At 45.9% G+C, this 19506-nt stretch overlaps 1 protein-coding gene across 4 annotated transcripts in view; it reads right to left on the bottom strand.

The window, feature by feature from the left end:
• The window catches only part of MNMIP1 (manchette microtubule inner protein 1), a 268004-nt gene that overhangs the window by 121823 nt on the left and 126675 nt on the right, over positions 1 to 19506 (bottom strand). For all 4 annotated transcript variants that reach the window (XM_085647940.1, XM_085647938.1, XM_085647941.1 and 1 more), the window contains one exon: positions 10235 to 10301. In XM_085647940.1, coding sequence (XP_085504066.1) covers positions 10235 to 10301 — 67 coding nt within the window. The remainder of the gene's footprint in view (positions 1 to 10234; positions 10302 to 19506) is intronic.

A 19506-nucleotide genomic window follows, 5' to 3' on the forward strand; every position in this document is an offset into this window, starting at 1 on the left:
ATATGTCTGTCATTTTTAGGCAATATTAAGTTTTCTCTTTTTCAGTTTTTATTTTTTTAATCTCCTGTTGCTGAGTTTGTCCATGCACTTTATTGTGGTTGTGTAAATAAGTGAATATAAGAGTTACTCAGTGATGAATAGATGCACGAGTAACAGAATGGATGTATGATAACTTATTTTGTACCTAAACTCATCAATGACTAAGGAGGCACTTTTATATATAAGCCAGACCCTCCAGTGGTGGCTAGTCGACACCAGAATCAGGCCCTACCCTACGTGCAGGAACAAGGACTACCTCTTTATCCTTCTAAGACTGGGGAGGGTGGTGATACAGGTACCATATTGTTAGGGAATAACCTAGTGATGCAATAATCTTAATTTTTTTTATGTGAAACTATATGTAAAATCGTAGGAATCTGACTTCTTTTCTTATTCATTCTACTTTTATGTAAATTATTGCAACGGTGTTAATTATCCATGCAAATAAGGAAATATACTATACTACTACTCATATTGTTATGGGGTGACTTGAGGACTGTGCAGGCTCACCAGCTTGTCGAAGACAGGCAACATTGCAGCTCTCGGACTCACATGTTGGAATTCTTGATTCTTTCCTCTGCCAATCAGTGGGATTTTCTGGTTGATGGGCAACCTCATTCATCGAAGCATCCTCCTCCCAGATTGTCCAATCAGCAGGGCCTTGTGCAGGTCATCGTGAGATCAGGCTGGCTTCTCGGAGACACAGTTCTAATTCTTCAAGCGGGTAGGTAAGCTCTGTGTCTCTCCTCACATCACATCAGCAAGGATTTAAGCAGGAGTCTCAGATTTATATCCTGTCTGCAGATATTAGTAACAACCCGGCAGGGATTTCAATTCTGGTGAAAAATCTTCCTTCTAACAGTGCATGCCTTTACAGTGTCAATACAATCGACAAAATGCTGATTCAGTAGGCCCTTTGTTCAACGTCCTCTGGTGGCCAATTTGTATATGTGGGTTGTTTGAAAATGCACTTGGCATTCATTAGGTCAAACTGATTTATTGCTGACAATACACATTGATCGGGCTTTTGTTCCTCCCTTTCAATCACTGACTTTCATTGACCAGACTCTTTAAGCCATTGACTTGAGAATTTGCCTTTGCTCAGCAGAGTGGAATAAATCTCTCTCACCTAAGGCTATTGACTGTTTCAGTGTATCCTTTCTCTTCCATATGGGTCTTTGCACTGAACTGCTTGAGGAACTACTTTACAACTTACTTTAGAACTACAGCCCACTCTGTCCGCACACGCTGGCTCCCTCCCGTGCACTTCACTCCATTGTGATAAAGCAGCAGGAGTTAGAACATATAAACCAGACATATTGTCTTTGCCATGCTTGTTTTTCTAAAGTGATCAATGGAGAAGAACCCAAGTAGTGTCTCCTTCTGCAGTTTTACACCCAGACCCCTCAAAAGCTTTGGACCGGTCTGCAGATGTCTGGGTAGGTTAATACAGAGATCAGAATATAACTTGCAGGTCCCAAGTTTGAAACCTAGTAATGCCAAACACCTGTGATCGGTAAATATTATTAGGTTGGACATTTGTGGGACCTTCCAGGCACTGAAGGTCCACACGCCTGACTCGGCCCACCCAGCACAAGTCTATGCACTTGAGCCCCCAGGCGCAGTCAGACACACAAGAAAGGCAAACACTAGATCACAGGGAGCGAAGAGCCGGCGAGAGACAATATCCACCCAGGGTGAGACAGCAAACACACACCATTAAATCAAATATACATTACAGCGGCCCACACCCCTAGTGTAGATAAGACAAGCCGGCTGTACACCTGCACTCCTGGAGAGAAGGCCGCGTCCACATGAGACCTCGTACAGCAGGCCCAGCCTGCTCTCGCACCCCAGGCTTCCCCTGAGACGGGCGGATCTATGGTGCTGGCACCAGACCAGGCTCTCAAGGAGTCACAAGTGTGTGAGAAGGCAGGGTGCTGCGAACACCGTGGCACGCGGCCAGGGGCAATCCTGCATTCCAACTGCACACCTTGTCAACGTGAGCTTCACAATGGACGGCGGACATGTAACCAGAGCGTAGACGCCTCCAAACACTAATAATGCCACACATTAGGCATTACTGGTGTGCAGTTCTAGAGTTTCCTGTGTGTCAAGCTTGCAGCTCATGGTGGCAATGTACAAATGATAGGTGTCCTCCCTCCCTTATTCGAAGTTCTCTGCTTTCCCTGGTTGGCCAAAATGTAATATAGACTGTGATCATTATCGCATCTGGCAATTACCGAGTGTGATAAACATCGCACCACTTGTAATTGCAATTCATGTGCATACAGGTTTTTATGCCGGGGCTGTAATTTAGCGGCTCACTTGTAATCAGGATCAAGGTGTGCCATTCACATCATATTTCACCCACGTAAACTACTCTGTGCTTATAACCAATGAGAAAGGCAAAGGAAGGAACAGGAGAGCATCATGTGCCCTTCAATACCTATCACTCATGCTACTCTGGAGGTCATTCCTTCCATCTCACAGGAGGGGTTCCTTGCTCTGAGCACCAAAGTCAAATCGGGATCCCCTCTTGACCCCATGAGACCGGCTCAATTCAGAAACTGCCTATCCGTTCTTCTTACACCCTTACTTTTGACTATTAACTCCTCATTTAGCAAGGCATCGGTTCCCATACCTTGGAAGCAAGCCAAGGTGCTTCCATTGTTAAAGAAACCACTTTTGGACCCCACTAAGCCCGAAAACTTCCGCCCGATTTCTCTCTTGCCTTGGGTTGCTAAAGTGGCGGAGGCACACGTCAATAAAGTTCTCTCTGACTTTTTAAATAACAATATGATCTTAGACCGGTCTCAGAATGGATTCCGCGCTGGCCACAGCACCGAAACAGCACTCTTAGCGGTGAGTGAACATCTGCGTTCCATCCTAGATGAAGGTCAAACAGCCGCACTCGTATTGCTCGACCTGAGTGCCGCGTTTGACACGGTCTCTCATCAGATCCTACTGTGTCGGCTAGAAGTTGGAGTAAAAAATCTTGCCCTTGAATGGTTCCGCTCCTTCCTGTCAGACAGATCATTTCAGGTTTATGCCCCCCCTTTCGCTTCCTCCACTCAGCCCATCGAGCAGGGGGTTCCGCAGGGCTCGGCTTTAAGTCCGGCTCTGTTCAACCTTTATGTTCAGCCCCTGGCAGCAGTCGCTCGCGACCATGGTCTCTCCATGGTCTCGTACGCAGATGACACCCAGTTGATGGTGGCTCTCTCGGATGACTATGCTAACGACGCCACCCAGTTCCGGACGGGCCTCGAGGTGGTTGCGGGCTGGTTAACGGAGAACTGTCTCCAGCTCAACGCCAGTAAATCCGAGGTGCTACTGGTGGGTAAGGACAAGGGGCTTTGGAACACTCAGTGGTGGCCCCCCTCCCTGGGTCCTGCCCCCTCCCCCAAGCTGGTGGTAAAGAACCTCGGGCTTCTGTTCGATTCTACCCTGGGTTTTCAAGAGCACACCAAAAAAAAAAATCGCTGCCACTTGCTTCGGTCCGTTACGTGGCTTAAGGCCCATTCTTCGGTTCTTCGACTCGACCACACGCCAACTCATAGTCCAGGCTACTATCCTATCCAGGCTTGATTATGTGAACTCCTTGCTGCTGGGCGCCAATAAGGCGGAATTAAACCGTCTACAGCGCGTCCAGAATACAGCGGCACGTGCCATACTTGGACTATCCAGATCATGCTCTGGAGCTGGGGCTGTTCGCCGCCTCCATTGGCTCCCTATTTCAAAAAGGGTCGAATTCAAGACCCTTTGCCTCACCTTTAAAATTTTAAAGCTCTCTACACCGGAGATCCTGTCGGGCCTGATCATCCCTTACATCCCTAGCCGCATGTTGCGTTCTTCCGAATTGATCCTGGCTCCTGTCCCCAGAGTCAAGCGATCTAGAGCAGGTGGTAAGTCTTTCCGCCTCCTTGCCGCCAAGCTGTGGAATTCCCTCTCTTTGAAGATCCGCAGCTTAGAGTGTCTGATATCCTTCCGTAAGGCTATCAAAACCTTTCTCTTTCCCATGACTTAACCGTCTCTCGCCTGGAAACTGCTGTCAGCGCTGGGACGCCCCTTCGTTGGGGCAGCTGCGCGCTTTATAAATGGTTTTAACATAACATAACATAGCTTTTTACATATTCAAACTAGATAACTCAGCACGCGCAGACCGTCATCAAGTAACACTTGGGCACGCGGAGGCTAGCAATGCATGGCGGGTACTGGAATCTTTGACACAGAACCACCGAGGAGGCAAAGTGGGGAAGAATTGGCTTCTCAAAAAGCAAGTACGGATTTACTAGTTTGAAATCTCAGGTGGAGGGGTTTAGTGAGATGCTGGATGTCGTCAAACCTGCACATCAATTTAAGCTGAGGCTGATCTATTGTGTAACTGTGACTAATAGACAATATCTGACTGATAGCAAGAAAAATAAATGTAATCATTCTGCAAAGAATAACTTTTGCACCAAAGGAGTGTTACCTACAACAGCTCCACCCATGGGCATTCTCGTAATATAATGAGTCTAATTAATTAATACGTGGTATGTAAACCCATCAGAAAGCAAAATAATAAAAACTAATTTCAGAGAAATGTATGGTATGGATTGCGATACCTCACTCACCTCTTACATACAAGTGAACATGTTTCTGTCCTTCCCAACATGTGATACATCTCTGGTGATTGGTTTGTCAGCTATGTCATATTATCTTGGAAAAGCAGACACTGGGAGGGTACAACGAGGTGCAAGTGGCAGGATAGACTCAAGGAACACAGACTAAATGCCATTAGCACGGGGTAGGCAGAGGTCTCCATTCTACAGTCACCTGTAGATCGAGGTTTCCAGCGTTTAGGATAATTTCCAGATAATAGGACAGAGCTGTCAGATAGATCACCCTATTACTGGTCCTTTACTTAGACTAGTTTATAGGCTGGAGCATTAATTAAGGCAGGGTCACATAGGTCCTGAGGAATACCCAGTGATGTATCACATGGTGGGAAGCACAGACACATGTTGACCTGTATGTAAGAATTATCAGAAATCAATACCATTCATCTCTTTCTGTTTTTAACCCTGCATAATATATGACTAACCCTTAATGAAAATCCTAATACTGTACCTTTCTTAATACAATTGTAATTCTTCACCATCCTTCACACATCCAAAGAATTTGCACCCCATTAAGAGCTCTGGATGAGCCTGCCTACCACCAGCTAGTGCTGGCAGAGGAGTGACCCCTTGATGAAGCATGCCTCTTAGTGTGGTGAGGAGGTGGGTCTAAAGGCCAATGCGTCACCATTTATCCTCAAATTCTGGAAGTGCAACATAAGGGACTTTACAAGGTAAAGAAACAGGTCTCCCTCTGCTAATCAGGGCCCTCAGTCTGTCTTGGATTACAGATTTGTGAATAGGGAGGCCTTACTGATACTGGCTCCATAAACCCCTCTCTCGCCCCATTGTGTTTAGAAGACACACAGCAATGGTATTTATAACTAGCTGGATGCATATTTATTTGGATGTAGTTAGGCCTGACATGGCCTGGTATGACGTCAGGCTTTTCAACTGTTAAGAAGGATTCACATCATGGATTCTTAATGGTTGGGGTAACATCAATTGATTACAGGCCCTTTGGAGATATGTGGCGCTGGCCAGAAAAATATTTTTTTGTAAAATCGGAAGTGGATCTTTTCTTTTCTCAAGCCTCAAAATACCTAAGTACAGGTGAGGCTACCAACTTTACCAGTACGGACTAAACTTTGAGTTCATGTAGCTCTCAAGTTCTTCTATGTTTTTTTCCTTTAATTCTCTGTTTGAGCATCATGCCTTTCATCCCATTTTAGCACATTTCGTTTTCTATTATTTTCTGTGGAGATACTGCCTTTCTTTGGTGTCCAATAGACTATGGTAGCCATAAATGTTTTCAATAAACTTGAAATTTGACTTCTAGAGGTCGAAGATGTGATGTGTACATTTACCTTCCAGTAGGCAGTTTGGCCTAGCCGGATAGATTTTGCACAGGGATGCGTTGTAAATTAATACATATAAGCATTTTCTTTTCAATCCTGCCCTGCCTAACTGTGATTAGCATTACCCCATATATATGCCACCCTCTGCGGGTCTTCTGATCTGCCCATCCTACCTTTGCTGATCTCCTTTGATCTGACTTCCCTCCATCCCTCCATCTTATGGTACATCCCCTTTTCCCCTCTCATGCCCCTGGTAATCTTTTCACCTTCCTCTGCAGTGGCGGCTAGTATTTTGAGCAGGTAGGGGGGGGAGGGTGGTCCACACACGCACAAATATACATACTCACACTCACCCATTTACATGCACGCTCGATCACACCCATACATTCACAGCACGAACACATACACCGATCATTCATAAGCACATACACATGTTCACACCAATTGCACAGCACGTACTCATAAATACACACACATTCATACACACGTACACATGCACCAAACAGTAAAAAAAAAGAAAAACGTAGTGGACCGCAGCAGTGATCTTGAGTGGCGGGAGGGAATCCTCCGAGGATCTTGGAGGGTTGGAACTGCAACCTCTCATTGGTTGACCTTATTATAAAAGTCAGCCAATGAGAGGAAGCGGCAGTCCCTTACTCGTCACAGAGAGGGATGGGGTCAGTGAGAGTTGCTGACTCCAACCTACTCTGTGACGAACGTCATTGAAGGACACTCGAACAATGGCACTACCGTACTTCAAACTGAAGTGCCCAGGTCTGAGTCAGTCAGTGACGTGCTCCCTGGTCATGAGGAGGAGGACCTCCAAACGCTTTGCTGGGCTCAGGAGGTCACGCCCACAGGGCTTTGAATTCTTCGGCCCAGCAACATAGTGACCACACCGTCATCCGCTCCACTCAGCACGCATGCACAGACGTCACCCAAGGATTACACTGACACTTTCATTGTGGGTGAAGAACTGCTGCAGGTTTATTTCATACAACATAAGTATGACAATAAATGGGTTATCTTACGGGCGATCCAGGGCAAGCAGCCCCTCGCTGCTCCGCCCGCCTGGTGAGCCAGCACGCACGGTGGGTCGATGCCCGGCAGTGCGGCACATATTTTCAGATCATCCACTGGGTCACGTGATCTCTCTCCTACTCCCGCCCCTTTTGACATGGGCGGAGCGTGTTGTGGCACACCCCCGGTTGGTCAGGCCCCCCAACCGCCCGAAGGACTAACGGGGCGCCGTCGCGGTCTTCCCAGAACCTCCTTCGGCTCCCGGACCTTGGCTCTGGCACCCTTACTGTGCTGGACAGGGGTACCCTTACTGTACCGCCTGTCGCAGAGGTACCCTTACTGTACCCTTCTGCCTCCAGATCGCCCTGTAACTCCGCCACAGCTCTGGGGAGGCTTCCGTCGCTGCCAGAGCCCCCCCTTCCTCCCTTTGCTGTTATAGGTGCCCTGCCCCTACGAGCTAGCTTTGGCGTATATGGCATGAAATCCTATTGTGATTTTCAATTGGGCCAACTAGGGTCATTCTGGCTCGGAAGTGTGTTTCCAACAGCTAAGCCCCAGTAAAGCAGGATGGAGGTAACGTGTGAGTTAACTGCCTTCCCTACGTTTATCCACACAAGCTGACATCACGGGTGTCGAATGATGGGATGGGCACTAAAAGCTGTGAACATCAGACGGTATGGGGGCAACAGCCTCTGTCTTTGTACTCTCACCCAGCACACAGGAAACATACGCTCACTGTCCCTGGCTGCTTCACGTCACTGCCCCTGAATGGTTAATGCCACAAACTTAGCTAGTGACAGCATTAAGGGATTCGTTGAGACAATCTCGCCTCCCTACAGCATGCTAATACACTTCAATTTAACAGGTTAACTGCTAACTGCCGTATTACCTTTTTGGCTATCAACCTTACATTTTCTTTCTCTCACGTTGTATTATTATCCTATTGTTTACTTTCAATGACCAATCTCAGCAACATCTCCCTGGACTGGCCTCCCCACTGCCAATAATGACCCAGCCTTCTGGGGATCATCTTAACTACCAAATAATACAGGTTTCATTAAATATTCTTGCAAGTGAAGTTACATTAACTTAGATGATGGAGTCTTATTCTCGCCTTGTTCTTTAATTGGTCATATAAAATCAAACTAAGATAAATATTATTGAAATATTTCGGTTCATTCCTACTTTTAATTCCTTAAAATTGAAGCTTCTTTCCTGAAGACGACATGTAATTTGCACCGCGCAGGAAGCAGAGGAGGATCTGGGGGAGAGAGGCGCCTAAGTAGGGGGGGTCTAGCCTCGCCCCCCCCCCGATCGGCATGCCTCCTGGAGGCAAATTCATTGGGAGCTCCCCTCCCTGGGCGCGGCCTCGCTAGCGAGGTGGAGCAGGGGGGGGGGGGGGATGCTGCGACGGGCGGCCACTAGAAGGCTGCCCTGCTGATGTCCCTCTGCGTGGGGCGCGGGCAGCGGCATTCAGCTCAGGCAGCCAGATGCCTTCACATTTATTCCATGTACATAACTTGACTGCCTGACCTAGGCTGGACCTGACATACACTCTTCATGTTTGTAAAAAGGTGGGGGGCAGGCCCTTCCACCCTAAAGGACAGGCCGTGTCTCCTCCTCTCACCTTTCTCGCTCTCCCTGGGATCTGTAAATCCACTTCCTTCAACCATAGGCGTTCTCTAGGCTCTGGAATTAAATATGAGCAGGAAGATATCCCTGTGAGGAGGCAGATGAATTCAGGTTTTTCAGGAATTATGCTTGCAACAGGATGTTTGAAAGCAGTGGACAAGAGTGGCTCTGAGAAGGAAAGGGGTGTTCAGTGGGCACAACAGAAACCTAACAACCCATGGACACAATAACAAAATTCAGCCTCTGTCATTCAACACAATGTCATCTCTCTGCACCTGGGTCAGACAAGGGAAATTACAGCATCCAGTTTTTATTACCATTTGAAAATATACCTGTGCCGCTCAGTAGTGGCTCAACCTGGTGCACTTATTAACATGTACCTTTGTATAGTGCAACGATCACCCGCAAGGCAGTCTCTAGGCACTATTGACAGATATTTATTATTACCCAACTCAGTTCTAAACATGTTATTGACCTTGGAAGGATGAAAGGCCCACTACTGTCAGAACCGTTAACCGCAGTGTTAAACACAGATCCCTGGAGAGCATCCACTAGTCCATTGGGTCATCAGACTGGTCTTTTGATAATCAAAAAATCTTTGAACAGGCGAGTGCTACAGACTCGATCTTACACCAGAAATACAGGCGTAACTACAGTAAATGGTGAAACCATAAGCTCCTCTCAACAAAGATAAAAACTAAAACAGTGGTGTGCCAGGTAGTTCCATGTCCCATATTGACTATGTAAATGATTGCAATACCGACTGATTGTATGTAATATTATCTTTTTGTTACTGTCATGAAAATCTGACATGGATCCAGGCATCCTGAACATATACTGGCAAACCCGGCCATAAAATGAAGATTGGTCACACTTTACAAGCTGAAGGATAGTGAAAATGGGGAAGAGCTTATATCACAAGCAGTCTTAGGGGGAGTAAATGTTTAAGTAAAGACTACTGTAGGTGAACGCAGAAGACAAAGGCCACATCCTATACTATGGAACTATTGTGATATCAAGATGCACCTGTACCATCTGGGATTTTCCCCAAAATGATGTCATCAAACTCGATGGGAGGCATCTGAGGCAGTAGTTCTAGGCACATTGAACAAGATTCACTAATAATGTAAAGGACTTCTGGGATACCACCACAAAGTAGCACATTCTTCAGCTTGCCACTGGCTGGACATTTTGGGCCCGATTCACAGAACTAACTTAAGACAAAATCCTAAACTTAATACTTTTGGTATTCACAGAAGTTAGGATTTTGTCTTAAGTTTGTTTTAAGACAGACTTAAGACAGACTTAAGTTAGGATTTTGTCTTAAGTCTGTCGTAAGTCTGTCTTAAGTTTGTCTTAAGTTTGTCTTAAGTCTGTCTTAAGTCTGTCTTAAGTCTGTCTTAAGTTTATCTTAAGTCTGTCTTAAGTTTGTCTTATGACAAACTTAAGACAAAATCCTAACTTCTGTCAATACCAAAAGTAGTAAGTTTAGGATTTTGTCTTAAATTAGTTCTGTGAATCAGCCCCATAATAACTGCCCACTCCTCCGAGCACGGTAATTAACCATTATTGCCTTAGACTTACCTTTCCCCTTCCGCATTGACCGTGGGTACTTGTTATTGCCGTCACTCATTAAGGAAGCAGGGATTTCCTACATGAAAATAATAAAACAGTTGTAGATTTAGAACCGTTGGTTGAAAGGAAGAAGTCAAACTAACAACTGAAATAACAATTAAAACAAAAACAAAAATCAGTTATGTATATACTTACATACATGTGTATATTATATATATATATATATATATAAATATTTTTTTAAAAATCCACTGGAAAAAACAAAGGTTGCAGGAGCATCATAGTTAGGAAATAGAATTTTAAAAAGTTAGAAATTCACTGAAAGAAATCAAAGATTACAGGGACTCATAGTTAGGCTCAGATTGTACTCATACAAAACCATAGAAATTCAGCACTTATAGTTGCCCAAGCCAACTATAACTTACGACCCCGCAATGAACTGCTTATGGCCTCACATACTGAATCACTCATGAGGTGGTCAGTGGCATCACTGATGACATCTCAAATGACATCACTAATAACATGACCCAGTGCATAAATGTTTACGACACTTAAAGATATATAATAAGCTACTGCATTACTTAAATTATTATTTATTCTCTACTACTAAGTTAAAATATGTCTAACACATGTCATATGAGTGGCTGTGTCACTGTCTATATCAGTGTGTGAGTGGGATTCTTAATGGCTGTTTGGATGTTGACTGGGTATGCGAGTGGCTTATGGATATGTAAGTGGGTTTGTAAGTGGCTGTACAGGTCTGTCAGTGGGTTTGTGAGTGGTTGTATAGGTCTGTCTGTGGGTGTGTGAGTGGCTGTATATGTCTGTGAATGGGTGGCTGAGTAGTTTTATGGGTGTGTGAATGGCTGTGTCAGTATTTGCATGGGTGTTTGAGTAGCCTTGTGAGTGTAGTGGGGTTGGGGGTAGCTATTATATTTAAAGATTGCTACATCATAACCCAGCTGTGTTTTCCCTTAACATTCTCTTCAAAACAATATATATCAGGGGGCCTCATATACAGACCACCGGGCTCAGTGGCTGGATTTGTGTTGGCTCTTTGTGAAATAGTATCTCCTTTGGTCCTGAGGTACGGACACTGATTTGATGGGGGACTTTAATCTGCACATGTACTGCGATCAGCTAACTGATAGTCAGATACTGATGGAGAGCTGCGCATCCATGAGCCTCATGCCTTATATTAATGCCCGACTAATTTCGCCGGACATATGCTGGACCAAATATTCTCCTCTACTGCTGACCCTCCTGTGCCCTTAGTTTGGTCTGAGTATTGTCTCCTTAGATTCCGGTGGCCAAAAACGAGTAATTTTCCTGTTAAAGAGAGTAATTCCATCTGTAGAGCTAGGGCTCCTGGTAAACTTAAATCAGACTCATTGATCATTAAACTGAAGGCCACTAGCCCATCTCTGACTGGTGATATCAATAGTGACGTAGGTCTGGTTGATGAGTGGATTGAGTCAGCCTGTCACTCTTTGACTGCAGAAAGCAGCACTAAGCAATCTCGGTCCAAAGTGCCCAGTGTCCATGGTTTACTCCATCCTTAAAAAAATTGGAACTAGCATGTAAACGCAAGGAAAGGCTATGGAGGACTAATTACTGCCATTCAGCTAAAGTGGGTTATAAAGCAGAGCTTGTAATTATTATAAGGAAATTAGAATAGCAAAAAAAGCTTTTTTTGAAGCCAGAATCTTGAAGGCAGGCAATCACTCCCAAGAGATTTTTAAAATCATGAGGTCTTTTTCCACGCCGGAGGCTGGCTCTAATACTGAGCCTCCCTCTAAGGAATGGTGTGAGACACTGACCTCTTTCTTTGAAGGAAAGATTGTGTCCATCCAGGCTAGCCTCCTTCCACCTGTGATTAATCTTGACATATCAGGGCTGACCTTAGAAGGGGCCATTACCCAAAAAATAAGTCATTGGACCCACTACTAGGGAAGTATCTCCCCTGAACACTTTTGACCCCATCCCTCTGGAAGACTCCTTAAGGGCATTAAATGGTCTTAAATCTGGCTCTCCATGGGAACCGGCCCCCGCCTCCATTTTGGTATTGGGAGGAGAGGCAATTAACTCTCTCATGAATCACTTATTAAACGTCTCCCTCCTAGATGCGACGGTTCCAACTAAATGGAAGATGGGTAAAGTTATTCCATTGCTTAAAAAGGCCCAGACTAACCCCTCAGATCCAGCCAATTACAGGCCAATCTCCCTACTTCCAGCTTTTTCTAAACTGCTGGAAATACATGTGAACCTGCAGATATAGTCTTTTCTGGAAAAGAATGCCCTACACCCCAGCTAGTCGGGCTTTTGCCCCAATCTCAGCACGGAAACAGCTCTGTTAGAAGTGGTGTATTCCATTCGGCTGAGTCAGGAGGCAGGCGAGAAGGCGTTGCTGATTCTGTTAGATCTGTCGGCCGCCTTCGATACTGTGTCACATCAGATGCTCCTGACCCGGCTTCACACGATTGGCATCAGGGGCTTGGCCTGGAAATGTCTGGCATCTTTTCTAGAGGGGAGGAAGCAGGAGATCTGGTGCAACCCTTTTTCAGCTTACTTGCGCTCACTGAAGGTGGGGGTTCCACAGGGTTCGGCCTTACGCCCGACCCTGTTCAACATCTATCTCACTCCTTTCACCAAGGTGGCTGAGGCACAATGGGGCCAAAATTGTGTCCTATGCCGACGACACTCAGCTGTTTACATGGAAGGCCAACGCGCCTTGCCCGAGGACATTGATCAGTTCCTGCCTTGCAGCTGTGTTCGGTTGGCTGGCCGCTAACCAGCTGAAATGTAATGCTGGTAAAACAGAATTGCTCTTCTTTGGTAAAGCAGCAGAGATACCCTTACATGTTTTTTGGCCAGCGGACGCTCCTGCTCCCTCAGCGAAAAGCCTGGTGGTGAAAAACCTGGGGTTTAAATTGGATAACCAGCTGCTCTTTGGCGCTCAGGTCAATGCAGTAGTTGGCGTCTGTTTTGCTTTGCTGTGCCTTCTGCGAAGATTTCTGTTCCTTTTGTCCAAAGCTGCCAGACAACAGGTGATCCAGGCTCTGATTATATCAAGGCTGGATTATGGGAATGGACTCTACCTCAGCATGCCTGGTTTTCGGCTGGACAAGCTCCAACTGGTTCAGAATGCTGCTGCCCGCACCATTTATGAGCTTCATCGAAACTCGCGTGTGTCACACCTTCTGAGGAGCCTGCACTGGCTCCCTGTAAGGAAAAGAATCGTTTTTAAAACTCTGCTGGTCACACAGAAAGAACTTTACGGGGAAGGACCTAGCTACCTCAAACGTACGATTTCCTTCTACTCTCCTCGTAGAAATGTTCGATCTGCTGATCTTTTGATGGCCAATGTTCCCCGTTTTAAAAGGTCCAGTGTAGGAGGTAAGTCTATTTCCTTCCTGGGGCCCTTTCACTGGAACAAAATGCCTCTTCAGTTGAGAAACATTGAATCTACACCCCTTTTTTGAAAAATCGAAAAACTTGGCTGTTTTCCTGCCCCCAAGTTATTTTCCCATACTGCCATATTTCAGCCTAGTGCCAGGACACTCTGTTGAGTAACAGGGCACTCTACAAATACCCACACGTAGACATAGTAGCTGTATGGGTGTGTGAGTGGTTGTATGGTTGTGTGAAAGGGTGTGTGAGTTTCTTATTAGAGGATTTGTGGGTATGTAAGTAGTTGTATCGGAGTGTGACTGGGTGTTTGAGTAACTGTTGGTGTTTGAGTGGGTGTATAAGTGGTTGTATGGGTGTATAAGTGGTTGTGTGAGTGGCTGTGTGGGTTTGTGAGTGAGTAATTATGTGGATGTGTGAGTAGGTGTGTAAGTGGTTGTTTGTGTCTGTGAGTGGGTTTGTGAGCAGTTGTGTGGGTGTGTGAGTAGTTGTATGGGTATGTGAGTGGGTGTGTGAGTGGTTGTATGAGTGGATGTGTGAGCGGCCCTGTGGATGTTGTCATCAGTAATGTCATTTGAGATGTCATCAGTGATGTCACTGACCATGTCATGAGTGCTGTAATATGTGAGGTCATAAGCAGTGCATTACTGGGGGTGCGAGTTATAGTTAGCTCAGGTAACTATGAATGCTGAATTTCTATGGTTTTGTGCCTGTACAATCTGAGCCTAACGAGAACATCCTTGTAACCTTTGTTTTTTTCAGTGAATTTCTATGTTTTTTTAAAATTCTATTTCCTAACTATAACATCCCTGTAACCTTTGGTTTTTTTCAGTGAATTTCTATGTTTTTAAAAAATTCTATTTCCTAACTATAACGTCTCTGTAACGTTTAGGGTTCTTAGTAAATTTCGAAGTTTTATTTTATTTCCTAACTGTAACCTGTAACTTTTGAGAGGGGGTTTGTGAGTGGCTGTATAGGTTGGTGAGGGGGTGGGTGAGTGGCTGTATGGGCCTGTGACTGGGTGTGTGAGTGGCTGTATGGGTCTGTAAGTAGGTTTATGAGTGTCTTGGTGGGTGTGTGAGTGGGTGTGTGTGTGTGTGTGTCTGTGTGGGTCAGTGACTGGGTGTGTGAGTGGCTGTATGGGTCTGTGAGTGGGTTTGGGAGTGGTAGTATGGGTCAGTGACTAGGTGTTTGAGTTGGTGTATGAGTGGGTGTGTGAGTAGGTTTGAGGGTGTGAGAGTGGGTGTGTGAGTGGATGTGTGAGTGGATTTGTGAGTGGGTGAGCGAGTGGCTGAATAGGTCTATGAGTATGTGTGTATGCAGCTGTTTGAGCGGATTTGTGAGAGGCTGTATGGGTCTGTGAGCGTGTGTGGTTTTGTGGGTGTGTGAGTGACTGTATGGGTGTGTGAGTGGATGTGAGAGTAGCTGAATGGGTATGTGATTGGGTGTCTGAGTGTGTGTGTCAGTAGCTGTGTGAGTGACTGTGCCAGAACGGAACCTAACCTGCCCTTTTATCCAACAAGTTTCCACAGTTTTGCACAAAATGTCTACCCAACCGGAGTACTTTCTACTGGTTAATTAGTAAATGTTAACTCATTGGGTAAATGTCTAGTGCACATTCTACACGACAGCTGTATAATGGACCAGGAGGAAATGTCTCCAGTAAACTTCTGTGCATTTAATTTCAGCAATGTGATTGTTCCTCGTGAGCTTCTTCCAGAAATCTGTGGTAACATGAATTCTCCTATAAAGAAGATAGTGAGACTACAAAGTGGTGATGGCAAAACCCATTTTCACAGGGAATCATAACATATTTTCATTATTTCACAGTTGGCTGTGAAACATTGCTTTTTGTGGCACTATTTAGGTCTCGCCTGGCTATCGCGTAAGCGATCGCCCAGCGAGACTTATGTAGGGGCTTCAGAAAATGCTCCCAAAGGCTTCCCAGGCGGATCGGGTGGCGGTTACGCGCACAACCACGCGCATTCCATTTGCCACCAGCTACTTCCTCACGCATTCAGAGAGATTTAGTAAGGGGCACAAGACCTTAGGAATGCGGTTTATGGCCAGTGCATGTGAGGCATTCAAGCGCGAAGCTGGCATCGGACTTGAAAGCAGCAGACTGCTTTCGCCAGCGCATGCTCTGCCTCACTTCCTGCATCCCCTCTTAAAACAATTAACTTTCGTTATAACACATATATGCTCGTTCCCTCCCACCCTTCCTTTGATGTCCACTTTTCTTGTTGTTTACAAACCGCGCCACACACTGCTGCACGCCACACACTGCTGCACGCCACACACTGCTGCACGCCACACACTGCCGCACGCCACACACTGCTGCGTACACTGCTGCATTACACACTGCTGCATTACACACTGCTGCACGGCGCACACTGCTGCACGCCTCACACTGCTACACGAAACACTGCTGCCCGCCTCACACTGCTGCATGCCTCACACTGCTGCACACCTCACACTGCTGCACGAAACACTGCTGCCCGCCTCACACTGCTGCACACTGCTGCACACCGCACACTGCTGCACGCCGCACACTGCTGCACACTGCTGCACGCCGCACACTGCTACACGCCACACACTGCTACACGCCACACACTGCTGCACGCCACACACTGCTGCACGCCACACACTGCTGCATGCCGCTGCACACCACACTCTGCTGCACGCAGCACACTGCTGCACGCCGCACACTGCTACACGCCACACACTGCTACACGCCACACACTGCTGCATGCCGCTGCACGCCACACTCTGCTGCACGCAGCACACTGCTGCACGCCGCACACTGCTGCACGCCACACACTGCTGCACGCCACACACTGCTGCACGCCACACACTGCTGCATTACTCACTGCTGCACGACACTGCTGCACGCAGCACACTGCTGCACGCAACACACTGCTGAATGCCACACACTGCTGCACGCCACACACTGCTGCACGCCACACACTGCCGCATGCCGCTGCACGCCACACACCGCTGCACGCCACACTGCTGCACGCAGCACACTACTGCACGCCACACACTGCTGCACGATGCACACTACTGCACGCCGCACACTGCTGCACGCCACACACTGCTGCACAAAACACTGCTGCACGCCGCACACTGCTGCACGCCGCACACTGCTGCACGCCGCACACTGCTGCACGCCGCACACTGCTACACACTGCTGCATTTCTCACTGCTGCATGCTGCATAACACTGCTGCACGCAGCACACTGCTGCATGCCGCACACTGCTGCACGCCGCATGCCACACAGCGCTGCATGCCTCACACTGCTACACAAAACACTGCTGCATGCCACACACTGCTGCACGCCACACACTGCTGCACGCCACACACTGCTGCACGCCACACACTGCTGCACGCCACACACTGCTGCACGCCACACACTGCTTTTATGCGAGTTTATGCTACTGACATTGTAAATGACAATGCCTTTTATTTGTTTTAAAACCAAAACATAAATAAAAGGCATTGAAATTTTACAATGCCAATAGCTCAAACTCTTATAAATGCGAGACCTATTGCATTGCAAATGCTTGGTTTTTTTTGCAATAAAATCACCCAAACATTTAATGTATACAAACATAGTACATATCCAGATGGGCAGAGTGTAATATACCATTTATTACCATTGTTGAATGTGAGAAGAGACTATGATATACAAGAGGCGAAGTGTTGAGGGTTCATGATGGCGAACCTCGTAATAAACATTGTATTGCAGTAAGCATATCTCCACATATGGTTTGTGACAGGCTCTACAGTGTGTTCTAGTTATAAACAAAGCTGTTATACCATAGCCAGAACAACACCCAGGGGATTTAATTATTAAATCCACACATTGAGATAGACTTGAAATAAAAAAAAGTCTTGTGAGTATGGCCACATTTGTTTTATTTCTGCAATGTATTCAGTATCACAGAAAGCCTTTTTCCAAGTCAGTTACACTCTACTATAGGAATAATACTTTGACTCTGTAATACTAAATGCTTTATTCTGTGTTCATTGCGACACTTGATTCAAGTAACAATGGTTACACTCATTTTGACCGGCATAGCATAAATATACAGAGGTAAAGCTAAGGTTGTATTTAACCAAACATAATCTGCGATGCTGAGATGCAGTGTCTGCAACACAAAACCTAAAAAAAAAGTTTCAAATTCCAGAGTTGATCAGCTAGGCCAGGCACAGAAGCACTGCTTATGATCGCTCACGTGACATCAGAGATGACATCATTAAAGACATCACTAGAGGCACTGCTATCACATCGCCATTGAAATCATCACTGATGCCACTGAAGGCCATTGCAACACTCTATCCATTTGGTAGAACCTAGGGCCATATCCTACAGGTTGTGGGTACAGGGACTAGCAATCAGCTAACGCTTGGTGGAGAAGTGCCTAGAGTTGACAACACGTCTGTGGCTTTCCTGCCGAGCCTGTGCACAGGAACTCATCTTCGGGCCAACCCGGCCCACACAGTGAAGAGGAGAAGAGATCAGGGCCCATTTTGACCAATGAGAGCATGGCTTGCCGTTGGGCAATACCCTGACGTAGGTATGTGTTCTGTCCCTTTACTACCACATCCCACTCGATATTCTCTTTAGCCTTGCTCAGCGGCCACCCTTTCGCAGTGCCTGAACGGCATCTCCGTAAGAAATATTCAGAAGGCTTGGTGCCTAGCCCACTTGGCACTGGCATTGAAGATGCCCGGAGTACTCTTGAGCTGGGCTGACCATCAGCACGGCCATGTGTTTTGAACCTCTTTCCCTACTGCCCACTCAGTTGGTCTTTTTCTATACCCAGCAGGCACTGGACGAAGGAGCAGCCATCAGCTACTCTCCTCCTAAAGCAGCTTAAGTGATGACAGTGATTATGTCAATGGTAATGTGATATCATTTATGATCCAATTAGCGATGCTATATGTGAAATATTGAGCAGTGCGTGGCTGAGATGGGATTTAATGATGCCTAGCTTCCCTTAACTGGGTAATTTGAATGGTTGTTTTTAGGATTAGTGTCAATGGGGCCTATTCACAAAGGCATCTGGAGTATTCCAAATTCCTCTAGAATTTATGTGCCCTTACATGCCTGTGGGAATTGGTCCCAAAACATCCAAAATGAGAATAAAATGGAAATATTCAGTGGATATTCATGCCCATTTAGTAGAAATGGAAAGGACTGTGCAATCTTTGCAGTATTACTAATAGGAAATTGAACTTTTCAGAGACCATTCACAAAGGAAGGAATGTAAGAGTACGTTAAACAGTACTCCGGTGCCATTTCCTATACTCATAAATGCTTTTGTGAGTTTGATCCATATATTTTTTGTCACAGCAATAAAAAATGTATTTGGTTGCATCTTCAAATCTCTTCTGCATGATCGGTGGAGCAGGTATAGCTTCGAAAGAGAATTACAAATTCATGTTTTGTTCATAACTTTGAATGTTTGCTTATGCCCAACAAGGTAAGGATTTCATAACTTGAAACGTTTTTTAAGGCTTTTTGAGAACCTTTTTAACATGAACTTCTTTATTCCCCACATAAAAAAATGAAATAGCTCAAAATGTTCCCAGACAATTAATTTCACATAACTTGGCAAGTATTTAAAACCAAAAAGGGATAATGGATGGAGTTCAAACATGATTAGAGTAACCATGTAAGCATTAAAAAAAGAATTTAGATGACACCTGGCTTTAATTCGAATTCCGATATGTATAGGTGTGAGGAAGTCATATTTCGGGGCTGTTTGATCCTTTGAAGAGTGGCGGCTGGAAAAGCCCCATTGTACTCTACCGAACAGCATGGGAAGCAGCAGTCAGCCGCTAAGAGGACTCCACCTTCTGGAGA

The sequence above is a fragment of the Triturus cristatus genome, chromosome 3_2 (genome assembly GCF_964204655.1).
Source record: "Triturus cristatus chromosome 3_2, aTriCri1.1, whole genome shotgun sequence".
Classification (NCBI taxonomy): domain Eukaryota; kingdom Metazoa; phylum Chordata; class Amphibia; order Caudata; family Salamandridae; genus Triturus; species Triturus cristatus.